At 40.0% G+C, this 13440-nt stretch overlaps 1 protein-coding gene across 3 annotated transcripts in view; it reads right to left on the bottom strand.

The window, feature by feature from the left end:
- LOC144643290 (uncharacterized) overlaps window positions 1-13440 on the bottom strand; it is a 54541-nt gene that overhangs the window by 5607 nt on the left and 35494 nt on the right. For 2 of the 3 annotated variants that reach the window (XM_078502489.1, XM_078502491.1), the window contains 7 exons: window positions 12414-12716; window positions 10530-10823; window positions 8930-9229; window positions 8247-8385; window positions 7094-7299; window positions 3091-3275; window positions 269-961 (listed from right to left, as the gene is read on the bottom strand). In XM_078502489.1, coding sequence (XP_078358615.1) covers window positions 269-961; window positions 3091-3275; window positions 7094-7299; window positions 8247-8385; window positions 8930-9229; window positions 10530-10823; window positions 12414-12716 — 2120 coding nt within the window. The remainder of the gene's footprint in view (window positions 1-268; window positions 962-3090; window positions 3276-7093; window positions 7300-8246; window positions 8386-8929; window positions 9230-10529; window positions 10824-12413; window positions 12717-13440) is intronic. The other variant, XM_078502490.1, reaches the window with a different exon arrangement.

Genomic DNA, 13440 nt, shown 5'->3' on the forward strand with positions numbered 1-13440 from the left:
TAAGAACTAGAGGATGGAGAGGGAGCTTACTTTTTGTCTCGTCTTTTTCCCAAGTTTAGGCTTTCCTTTCTCTCACAATGTTTACGTTTACACAAAATGTAATTTACGTCAGAGAATATATAAGTTTTAGGTCACATCATGCATTAATGGCATCGGTGTGGAGATGAAGTAAACTACCGGGAGAATCGCTGGTTTATTTCCTGTTTGGAATTTGCCTACGTGTAATCTATTTTCATCTCTCAAAACGTGTTATTATCTCATCACTTACCATTCCCTTTGCTATTTGCCACGCAAAAGAAAGAAGATCATTGGCAGAAAAGTCGACCGCAACGTCACCAGTTGTGACACCAGGCTGCAGTTCAACTGGTAAGTCTCTCACTTGTTCGTTTTCGTCTGTCGCAGTTAGGATCACATCCAAACAATCCACGCTGCCCTGCGCACTGAACTCTTTGCTCTGTGTTTTTTCCTCTCCGTCCTCTGATGGATCACGAGTTTCAGGAATTGTGATGCGATGTTCTTCCAAACATGAAGTTATTTGATCATCTGCTTTATCTTCCTCTATCTTGTCATCTTGCTTGCTCTTTTTAAAAGCTCTGCCATTTGTGTCCACGGGCTTAGGCTGACCAGATACATCTCTAACTGTTGTGGGCAAGACCGCATACCTTTCAGGGTAGCTCTTCTCACTGGGATTTAATGTTAAACCTTTATCCCTGTTGTTTTCAGATAACGGTTTCAAGTGCTCTGGTATTGCCATGTGAGATGCGCCCATTAAATCTTGGTTATCAGCAACATTCGTTATTTCCTCCATATGTTTAACTTCGCTTGCCTTGTCGTCTTCCTTGCTTACTATTTTCTGCTCAAATGTTTTTGCGGTAGAAGCTAGATCTGACAGATTATTGCCATCCGCGAAATCTGTCACGGCTTCAAAGATTACCTCATCAGTGCTGTTCTTGTAGTTGATCTAAAATTAATAAAAATGTGAGGTCAAAACCAGACAAGAACTGCAGAAAAATCCACTTTTTTCTTATTGCCAAGATTCACCAAGAGTTGCATATCTCAAAGGAAAGAAAGAACCTGGCATTTCATGGGATAAAAAGGAAAGATGTTTGGTATTTGTATTAGCTGTCTAATGTCAAACAAATTCCGTAATATATTCATAACCTGAAGGTACGTTACCTGAAAAAGATGTTACTAAAAAATCCAATCACCCTACACAGTACACTAGCAGCCTGGTTACGGAAATTATATTAGGATTAGCCCCGTCCACATGGATGCAGACCCAATATGGTTTCAATATGGTTTCGTTACAAGTGTGGGAATCTGCTAACGAGTGAAGAGGACATCCATGAAAAATGAAGGGGCATTTTGATGAAGCGCTCGACGGAGAAAGAGCAGGAAAAGTCCACAAATGAACTCCATCGGCACAGAAATACTAAAATGCACGCAAGGCACCACAATCTGCTTTTCAACATGCTCTTCAATAAGAACGTGGCCGAGCAGAAAGTTCCATCAGACTGGAGAAGATCGTCTTCGTGAAAATCCTTAAGAGAGAGATTCTGACCATGCATATGCAATAACTACCCGGTATATCCCTCCTATCAGTTCCATTGAAGATCTTTTGCAGAATTCTCAGCGACAGAAACAAGAAAGGTGTAGATAAGAAGCTGCGTCAAGAACAAGCTGGCTTCAGACAAGGAAGGGAACAATGGAACAGATTTTTACCATCAGAAACAATGAGCAATGAATGGAAAGGCAGGCCCCTCACGGACGTGAACTTCGTTGACTTCAGAAAAGCATTTGATACTGCCATCAGAGAGAAGCTATGGGTCACAATGCAATCCTAAAATGTGTGTCAACATCGTCATAGACCTGTACGATCAGAGCTCAAGTTAAAAACATCAGACTGGTTTGAGCTTCACCTTCGTCATGGTATTGGTTGGGACATGAGAAACACGCTTGATAAAAGAAGAGCACTGCGTTACCTCACCCGGCCCGTTCTAGAATACCTGGACTACGCAGATGATATCGCACCCTTCGCAAGCAGACGCAGCTACATGCAGAAGAAGACATCCCGCGTCCACGACATAGCTAAAGCATTGAGTCTAAACATCAACCCGAGCAAAACCAATACCATGCTCCTGAACATCAGGAGAGCGATCCCATCATTGTTGGCAGCAATGAACTGGAAGACCTTGAAGCATTCACAGACCTCGGAGCAGGGCTAGACAAGCAAGGCGGGAAGTAGGCAGACTTCAAACAAAGAATGGGTATTGCAAAGAAATGCTTTTGCCACGCCACAGCCCGTATGGAAATCATCAAAGTACAGCTCTTAAACCAAGTGCGCATTTTTAACACCAATGGAGTGGTTTTCTTACTGTACGAGGTAGAGACGGCTGTGAAGAACTACAGCCACTGACATGAACAAACTGGATGCTTTCCACAAAACGTGCAAAGATACTCTGAGTTTTCTGGCCAAACCAAATCTCAAACGAGGAAGTGAATAGTCGGACTAAAAAACTGCCTCTCTCTCTAAAGATAAAGATGTGAACTGACATGGAGATGGGTCGGACACGTCCTGCGAAGAGACGGCAATAACAACACCAGGACTGCACTGACTTGGGCACCAGAATGCAAAGGAAGACGAGGCAGACCGCGAATGACCTGGAGGAGAAGCGTGAAAAGAGAGTGGGAAGAGATGGGATAGCCGTCTGGGAGGGTTACATTGTATCGGCAGCAAATTTTCGTAAGGGATGTTATGTGTCGAAAAATGACCGTCGTGTTTTACTCGAAGCTGACTCGAATCTGAATCAAGATTTGTACCCAAAAATTTCGTATTTTAGGCATAAGACGCATACGAAATTGCCTCGCCGGAGTATTGACCTTCTTATAGAAGAACGTTGCACGAATCCACTGGTACGATGAATAAGGTTGTATGAAAAAAATAAACTGATAAAATGATGGTTTCTCCCGATTTGTCTCGATTTATCTTAAACCATAAGCTACTGTGCATGGTATATGTAAATGACAACACTTCTTTTCTTGCAAAAATTAAGGCCACCTAGTGTTGCTAAAGCAGCAAAACAACTCTACCTGTTGTCTTTGGTTTCTAAGCCACTGAAGAAGATCTCCGTGTGGAACATATTCCAAGATTAACATGATGGGTTCAGACTTAACCCAGTAACCGAGCATGCTGAGGACATTCCTGTGAGAACCAATTGCCTTCATGAACTCGATCTCCTGTAAAAGCTGAAATCTGCCTTCCTCGCCAGCTCTTTCTGAGATAAGGAAATGAAAACAGGAAAGGTTAAAAGCAGACGAGAAAGCGTCCCGAGGTGTTTATGACATGCACGTTTTTGTTTTGTTTTGTTCTCGTTTGTTTTGTTGTTGTTGTTCTATTTTGGTTTTTGTATCCGCTGATTGTGAAATGAAATTGTGGTCGTCTGAACATCATTTTCATTTTGTTGGAGGTTTAAAATTCCCATAAAAGTCTTCAGTGGCTGATTATCTTTGTGAACAACATTATCACTAGAGAACGTAAGATGGAAATTTTAACCCGATAAATAAACTCAGAGACTCAAAGGATAGTGCAGAATGCAATGGAGCCGATCAATTAAAGGACTGATGCTTTATGTTTCATGTTTATTTGCTTTATTTCACTATTAGTTAGGCGTTAAAACACCAACAGCGTTCCTTCCTGGGTGATCCTTACGCTTTTTCAACCGTAACACGATACTTTTGTTCATTTGTAACAAGATACTTTTGTTTTCCTTTCGTATGCTGTGACATGATACTTTTTTGCATGGCGACATCGATGGCAACTATTTCACTTTAATTAAATTAACTTGCGGTTTTAACTGCTCGAAAGAAGTTTCTCAAAAAGTAAAGAACAAATCAAATAAAAAACATTTCATTCGAAAGGTTGTTGCCCCGGCCCAGAGGCCGGAACCCGAGGAGGCACCTTAAAAGTCATAGGGTTAAATGTGTGCATTCAGTGAATGGTACCGGAAAAAATCTCGATTTTTGTCAAAGCGGCTCGCAAAGGATTGCCGGAACGCCCACAAATGAGCAATGGAAGTCAGTGCGCAAAGGATAAAAATAGACGTCGCACTGTGATCAAAAGACACATCCGTTGCTTGAAGAAATTGCTGAAACATGTACCTGAAATTAAAATGATACCGAAAATGACATGGAAAGCACAACAGGCGTATCATTCAGGGACGAAGAGTTTCTTACCTTAGTCAGCGACTGAACGTCGAGAAAACAAATGGAAATCGTTTACATCTTACGATGAGAAATAAACAAAAGCGTAAACTTTGTCATGCAATACAAGGTAATACGTTTCCCTAACAAACTGTCAGTTTATTTGATCAAAAGAGTGGGTTGAATAAGGATCAAAAATTGTTTTCTCGAATCTTTGAATGTGCCATATTTTGTTACTTGTGGAATTGTTAGGCTTTTTGGCCTGAAAATTACTGTAAGTTCATTTTGAATGCTATAAGCCGGAAATAAGCTTGCGTGTTGTCACCGCGAATAATGTGTTATGTGTTATTTCCGCTAGGTTATATATTCGATTTGAATTTGCGAATTTTTTAGGAAGCAACGGTGTCACACAACAAGACATTCCGCAGCAAACAATGTCGTGACGTACATGGCACAGTAAAAGAGAAGCCTAAATGTGTAGTCCATTGCCGGCATCAATAAGTAAAGGCGACAAAAAGACTCGACTAATCTTAGATTACTGCTGTAACAGAAATTACTAAAGAGGCGGGGGCAGCTTAGCGAGAGCTATTACTAGTTTTAAAGCGCGGTACAGCTAGGATATTTGTTTCCTGGTAATTAGGGGTTTTGCGCCCAAAATCCCGGTGCAAGTTTTTGCATACTTAATTACGAAAACGCTGTGAAAGTCTCAAAATCAAATTTAATTAATTTGCGGTTTTAACTTTGCGCCACGGAGTCTGCAGGAATCCTACCGCAAATACACGCGATACCCGCGATGTGAGTTTCCCTAATGGTCGCGGGTCGCGGGTCGCGGGTTTCAAGTCGCGTGTCGCGGGTTTTAAATAAGTCGCGGGTTTTGAAAAAGTCGCGGGTTTTGAAAAAAGTCGCGTGTTTTTAAAAAGTTGCGAGTTTTCGATAGAAACCAATTATTTCTCAGTAGAATTCATTCAAACAAATTTAAACCGGTTGCAAAGACGCCGGTTTTAAAATGATCGCGTTTTCTTCGGAACTACGTTACGAAGTAACGTTGCGAGTTCAGAGTTAGACAATCAAATTGCGAACTTCGGAACAAACTTCCCAAACTTTGCCGACTGAACTTCTGAACTTCCCAAGTTTGCAAGTTGAGGAGGAACGAGACACGTTACAAAGTGGTGGCAGAAATATTTCAGCGATTCTAGCTGTTCGAGTTTCAAAATAGTTGTTTGAACAAGCACGGCGTCGGTATCAACGTTCTGACCTACACTAAGTATAAGGATAAGGATTACATATACCGTCCGTTGCATCACGTCCTGAAAAAAAAACATGTTCAAATTGGGTATCAAACATTGCATGATTTGCAATCAAGCTTTTAAGTTTGAAAAACAACGTTGCGCGCGAGCGATCATGAAGTTGAACCAAAGTATTCATGATTGAACGCGTACGGTTGATAAATATATTTTACTAGTATTCTGTGGCAAAAACTCTTTAAAATATTTTTAACTGGCGCAGATTTTAAAAACCCTTCTGTAGTTATGTTGACAGAAATGGTTTTGCTTCGCTAAACCATCGGAAGAAAACACGTACCATAAAAATAGAATTGAGCCATAAACGTGTTGCGACTTTTAATTCAAATTTGTCTGACTCTTTCGCATTTGTATAAAATTAATTTCACGTGAAGATCGGTAAAGCCGTCCAGTTTCATTCGGTTTACAAACGCAGAAGACTTGACATTGAAGTTAAAGCCTCACAAAAATTTTAAAGATGTATTTGCTGTATATAAAAAGTTAAATTTGACCAAATTTCAGCCGACGTAAAATTTATTTATCGGCAGATCGCTCATGCGAAACGACGTCAGGCTCTTCAACTCAGTTCACTGAACCAAATATTTTGTAACTCTAGCCACTGGAATCGCTGAAACATTACCGCTGCTGCCATGTTTTCTTCACCTGAATTTCCGACATGAACATGACTTTCGAGCAACATGTCTTGTTCCTCCTCAACTTGCAAACTTGGGAAGTTTAGCCGGACCAAAGTTGGAGAGTTTGTTCCGAAGTTCGTAATTTGATTGTTTAACCCGCAAAGTAATTGGCTACTTTGTAACGTAGTTCCCAAGAAAACGAGTTTAAATTTGTTTGAATGAATTCTACTGAGAAATAATTGGTTTCTATTGAAAACTCGCAACTTTTTAAAAACACGCGACTTTTTTCAAAACCCGCGACTTTTTCAAAACCCGCGACTTATTTAAAACCCGCGACACGCGACTTGAAACCCGCGACCCGCGACCATTAGGGAAACTCCAGCGATGTTCCTTAGAATATAACGTAGACTAATTTGCGCATGCGTTTGGCGCAAAGTACTTTGCTCTAGAAAGAATAATACCACAAGGAGAGCAAAGGGTTTTTCCGAAACAAATACATATCTTTGAAATCTTCACTATGAAAGTAGCGTAGATATCTCACGTACGGTCAGGTGCTCCCCACGCCCTACCACCTTTCACACCTTGTCGGGCTAATATTTGATTTAAGAACATCAAATTTCCGCGGGGCAACTATCAGCCGATAGTTCCTCGACAGAAACACTCTGTTGTTTAAATAACTCAGTGAACAGAGCATCCGACTGGTGTGTGAATGGTCACGTCAGGGAGTCAGATCTTTTCTTTGTCGCACGCTCAAGACAACAGAAAATTACCTGTACGTCTTTCTTATAGTATCACTCTTTCCAAACTTATGTGGATGCAACTTATGTCCATTCAAACAAGGGGTGCAGAGAAAACCAATCAGCTTCAAGACATTTGTTATCAATACGACGAAACATTTTGTTACATAATGCGCTTTACTCAAGAGGGAGAGTTTTTTGATATTGATTATTATTTTTTGTTTGTAATGAGTCTGCTTACCAAGTAGGACTTTTATAGCGACCACTTTCCCTTCTTTAACTTGCAATCTTTGCTCCCTGGGTTTAAAAAATACTTCACGTTTTGGTAAATCTCTCAGGATTCCTTTGTGAACTTTACCAAAGGCGCCTTGACCGAGCTCTTCCATAAATGTCACCCGCTGGGGCGGAGTCTCCTTTAGGAGAAGGGGAACAATGTCGGATTTCGATCTAAAGATAAATTGCAAATAAATTATACCTCAATTCCGTACTACTTTCAATTCCCTATATACTTATTGTTGTGAAATTACAGCTTCTTCCTAACCGTCAGAGTTGCCACAGGCCGAGGAAATGGTCCGGGAAAAATGTTTGAAGGTCAGGGAAAAACCTGGAAATTATATTTTGAGTCAGGGGAAATTGACACAGGGAAAAAAAGTCAGGGAATATTGAAATTGTAACACCGCTGAATTGATATTATTGAAGGCTGGAAGAAGCATTTCAGAAGCGGAAGCTGGAGGCCACTACTATATTTGACAGTTTGTATTTTTGGTCAGGGAATGCAGCACCGAGGTACATGGTCAAAGGAAAACAAAGACTGATTTATGTTGGGCGTGCTTTTCTTGGTAATAGGTATGAAGTGTAGCAGTTATATTACTTATTATTATTTGAGTTAGAGCATTTTGAATTTCGGAGTTTCACGCCACACGAGAACAAAGATGGCCGCCGAAAGTCTGTCTGTCATCCTGCGATTTTTTACAATCTGGACAGATTAGGTTTCGCGAGAAGTGTCTTTGTGAATGTTTACTTGTTCATGAGGGTGATTTGACCGCTTTTTGTAGCAGAATTTATTGCCAGATGTTTTCATTGATTTCCGGCCTCCATGCTGGAGCCCAAGCAGTTGGGCTTCAACATGGCAATTCCATACTGTGCTCTCTAAATTTGCGTGAAACATTTTGACTGATAACTCCTGACCAGTACGGAATAACGTACAGACCTGGGACTTGGACAAGAAGTAGGAAACATCTAGGGCGGTTCTTATGTCGCAGTGCCTTGGGAGATATGGGATATTTTATTGCTATTGTACTGCGAATAAGTCTTGTAACCCATACGTAATTGCTGCTTCTCTATCTACCGAGCGTAAAAGTGGTTAAATTTTAAGGAGTGTTAAGTTTCTCTACCTTCTTCTTGTCTTGCTGCTTCGTTGTTTCTTCCTCTTACTCCTCTTCCTAAAGCAGACAATTCCAACAACCATGAGAATGAGGACCCCGCATCCCACTGGTACAACGATGCCAATTGTTCTTCCGATAGAATGGGTGGCTGAAATACAAGAATGAGTTACCCATTAACAGTAACTACACATTACCCATTAGCAGTAACTGCATATGTCAGGGCGGCATGCAATATGTTGAGTTAGCAAGTGACTGCTAAGCAATTTCGAGCATCAAGAATCTGAAACTGAAGGATGTAAACCAAAATAATGATATTAACCATTTTTTAATAGGGTGGAGTACGCCCACGAAAACATCGCCGAAAAATGCCTATTGTCCAAGATATTTCACAGGTTTTCTCGAAATGAATTGAAAGCTAGATAGGATAGAATGCTGTTTATTGGTTGCTGATAATAATTCCCTTGCAACCAACAATTTCACATCCCTGTGAAGCTTACGTAACTCCTCGTTTAAATTGTGTTACACTTTCTTCGACTTTTCATTAGTGTTGCCCCTCGCCAGTTATCATCCGATAGGGATAAATAAAATAATTCAAGTCATGCAATAACACACTGCTTAAATCTCAAGAGGGAAAGTTGTAATCTACTTCCACTCTTGACAAAAGAATTCCTTTATAACCATGAATATGATACCTTTGATGGTTTTTATTGGCCATTCACTTGAAATAGCACTTTCGCCCAGTTCATTCCAGGCAGACACTGCAAAAGCATATTCTGTGTTGCACTTGAGCGATAAGAGATGCTGCGATTTAGTGACCCTGGTAACATTGATTTGATGCCAGGAATCTTCATTTCTTGATTGAAGTTCTCTGTAGTATATTGTGTACATTGTAAGTAGACAACCACTGTCTTCAGGGAAACTCCATCGTAGGTTCACATCACATCCAGATACCTGAGTTTCTTTATTTTGAATGACCGGTGCTGACGGTTTGCCTATTACAAAAAATAAGTGATGGTGTCTTCAACTGGAAAAAATAGCAATTTCTAGCAATTTAGCAATTTGCCATCGTTCATCATACCGAATACTGTATTAGAGTTAATGCATGCACTTGAAATTTATCGCCAATTTGTCTTACACTGAAGCTAAAATAAGATATCCAATGGAAAAAAAAGTTAAAGAAAGAAAACATTCACGAACAGATACTGTGTCATTCGTCAGTGATTAACAAATAAACATGCCCTTTCTCAGAAACAGCTAAACAGGTACCGACTTAGTCAAATAGTTCATTAGACGGGAGATGTTTAAATGAACCATGAGATCAGGGTATTGAAACATATCAACTGGAGCAAAGAAAGGTACTTATTTGCAGATTAACATGACGAGAGGTGAAAAAAAAAAAAAACCAGGAGTTTGCCGCATTTCTTCTATAATTATATACAGTGGAACCCCGATATAACGATATGCCAAGGGAGCAGTAAAATTATATCGTTATATTGAGGAATCGTTATATCGAAACTCCTGATATAACGATATGGCCGTAAAATAACCGAAAATATCGTTATATTGGGGTAAAGCTAACATATACTTTTTCACTGGAAAAAGAGGTTTAGAATACAGAGGCATTTTCGTATATCATTGCACAAAGCTGTTGTCAGAAACGTTAGAGATTATTCGATTACTGTTATGTTACTGGATTAAATTCAATATTTTGCTTAAATTGTGACGGTATACTGATAATATCATTATATCGAGGAAGAGTTTACGTTCGGTCCGCTAAATTCTCATCGTTATATCGGGGATATCGTTATATCGAAGATCGTTATATCGGGGTTCTGTCTCATACATTTTACTGTATTTTTTGCCGGGACATAGAATATTCATCGTTATATCGAGGATCGTTATATCGGGGTTCTGTCTCATACATTTTACTGTAACTTTTGCCGGGACATAGAATATTCATCGTTATATCGAGAATATCGTTATATCGAGGATCGTTATATCGGGGTTCTGTCTCATACATTTTACTGTAACTTTTGCCGGGACATAGAATATTCATCGTTATATCGGGAATATCGTTATATCGAGGATCGTTATATCGGGAATATCGTTATATGAGGATCGTTATAACGGGGTTCTGTCTCATACATTTTACTGTAACATTTGCTGGGACATGGAGTATTCATCGTTATATCGGGAATATCGTTATATCGAGGATCATTATATCGGGAATATCGTTATATCGAGGATCGTTATATCGGGGTTCCACTGTAGTATACTCGTGTTTGTCATTACCTCCTAACGTTGTCACTCTCCACATTTTGCTCTGGTCTAAAGCCTTTAATGGCGTCTCTGCAGTGGAATTCCATGCTGTAATCGCTATTTCATACTCCTTGCGGCAGCTTAGCTTAAGATCATAACGAGTGTCATGTCCCGACACGTTAACCCGGCCAATCCATTGACTTTTGTCAGTCTCTGAAAATACTTCTCTGTAGTAGATAGTAAACAAAGAAGCGGTACAAGGCTTCCACTTGGCCACAACAACACCCCCTTTTACTTCTTTTGTACGGTTAACGATAATTGGGTAACCTTGAGAAAAAGAAAATAAAACAAATTAATCTGGCAGTGGGCTCTTAAGTTTCACTTCCTTATTTCTGATTATTTCACTAAATGGTCTGTGTTAACGACCACTCCCTTGTATGCAATATTAAGACCTATGAATTTCTTCAGCTGTGTACGCCCTTGGTTAATTCAGCACAATAAACAAGAGTGAGGGGGTGGTGTTGGGCAGCCAGAAACTGATGATATAAATTTGTTCTATAGGATAGTTAGTATTGCAGACAGTTTCTAGCTCTCTCTAATGGAAACTGAGGCGAGTCTCATCGTGACCGGAGGCTTATTTTAGTGTAGGCTTCTTTCTTCCCCTACAAAGCCTTATGTTTGGTACCTACTTCGGTCTCAAAGTAAATAAGCACAAGACCGAAGGAATGTGGCTTGGTGCATGGAAAGTCCATACGAAATATCATGGCCAGAACAATACATCACAACTCTTGTCATTGTGTTTGTCATTGTGTTTGCCGCTTACAACAGATGACCTTTGAAACAAAGCTCTCCAAGCTTCAAAAAGTTTTAAACGTTTGGTCTGGTAGAAACTTGACCAATTTAGCAAAAAAACCGTCATCTGAATGTTTAGCCCTTTCTAAGCTCGTCTACGGTTCTTCATTGTTATGGGTTAAGCCCGCTTTTATCAAAAAGTAAATGAACCGTAATTTCATAATTTTAGCAAAACCTATTTTAACAATAGAGTGTTTCTGTCGAGGAACTATCGGCTGATAGTTGCCCCGCGGAAATTTGATGTTCTTAAAACAAATAGCCCGAGAAGCGAAGCTTCGAGGGCAAATATGCAAGGCCAAATTTCCAAGGGGCAACAATCAGACCGATAGTTCCGAGACAGAAACACTCTATTGTTTTTATTGTTCACCACTAAATTTTCTTCCGCGCGCACATACAAAAGCAAGCATCGTGAATTATTTTTACTTTTGAGGATAAAAAACTCAATTAAAAGCCGAAATTTAACAAACGAAACAAAACCAGACGAGAAACCCACTAAATGCAGTGAATTTGGTTGGGTTTTTTGTCTGCAGGCAGCTTGTTTACAAAAAACAGTCACGGGCGGGCACTATCGGTCCGGGCATTTTTCACGGGAGGGCACTATGGGCTGATAGTGCCCTCCGGCGACGGGCACTATCGCGTCACGTATTCAATTTAAACCAATCAGAATCGGAAAAAATTTAGTGGTGAACTATAAGTAAGAATAGAGCAGTTTTCAATTGAGCGTAGTAAAACCAAAACCAAAGTAATTGCTCTGGCCAATCAAAAAAGACACAGACCGACCAGTCAGCCAATCAAAACTTGAAGCAAATACACGTAGCCGGCACGAAGCGCGGGAAAACGTGCGTGAGCGAGTCACGATTGGTTTTGGTTTAACCTCTGATTGGCTAAGAAAGTGGCGCGAGATTTTTAAACCAATCACTAAGCGTAGTAATGCAAAACCAAAGCAATCGCAAATTACTTTCGACACTCAAGTGAAAACCGCTCTAACACAGTCAACTACAATGTGATGCTGGAAAAATAGCCTGATTTTGTTGCAATTACGAAAAAAGCATGATACACAAATACCTGTCGTTAATTTTCCTTGCCAGAACTGTGAAAGGTTACCTTCTCCGAACAGATTCCACGCAGACACTGCAAACTGATATTCTGTGTCACAGTCAAGTGGCAGGGCACTCAGAGTGTTTGTCATTGCTGTAGTATTGATACGATACTGAACGTTTTCTTTATCTGGTGATCTGATATCTTTGTAGTATACAGTGTACATAGTAGCTGAACATCCACTGTTATCAGGAGGACTCCACAACAAGTTGAAATCAGAAAATGATGTTTCTTTCTTTTCGTTTTTAATGACAGGAGGAAAAGGCACACCTGTGGAAAAGATAATCATGGCGTTAACGTTATCTTGAGCGAAAATTTCTTCTAATAACAACAACAACAACAACAACAACAGCAAGGCATGCTTTATTATCCACCCGATAGAGTAGTAGAGAATTGCTTACATTATACATGTAATATTAAAAAGAGCGGTTTTCACTTGAGTGTCGAAAGTAAATTGCGTTTGCTTTGGTTTTGGCTTAAAAATCTCGCGCCACTTTCTCAGCCAATCAGAACTAAAACCAAAACCAATCATGACTCGCTCGCACACATTTTCCCGCGCTTTGTGCCAATTACATGTATTTGCTTCGAGTTGTGATTGGTTCACTGGATTGTCTGTGTCCTTTGTGATTGGCCAGAGTAATTACTTTGGTTTTGGTTTTACAACAATTAGAGAGGAAAAGTCACACGTTCGTGCTAGGGTTTTCTCTTGCACACTTGAGGCAAATAGCTTGGTTTTCTGCCTGGGCGTGTGCAAAAGGCAAACTTTAGAGTTTGGGTTAGAAAAATCTATACAATTTTAGGATTTTTGCATTTCTTTTTTTTTTATCTTTTTCTTTTTCCTTCATCTGTTTTTTTTTTGCTGTTGTTTGGTATATGACTTTTTAACAACCTGAGTGGAAGTCATCTTTAGAAACAAGTGTTTCTGGAGGTGACTAGTGGAAATGTTCGTTACCAACAACAGTTTCTTGCAGAACTACCGCCTCACGCGGACAAA

The sequence above is a fragment of the Oculina patagonica genome, chromosome 2 (assembly GCF_052425735.1).
Source record: "Oculina patagonica isolate OP01 chromosome 2, crgOcupat, whole genome shotgun sequence".
Lineage (NCBI taxonomy): Eukaryota > Metazoa > Cnidaria > Anthozoa > Scleractinia > Oculinidae > Oculina > Oculina patagonica.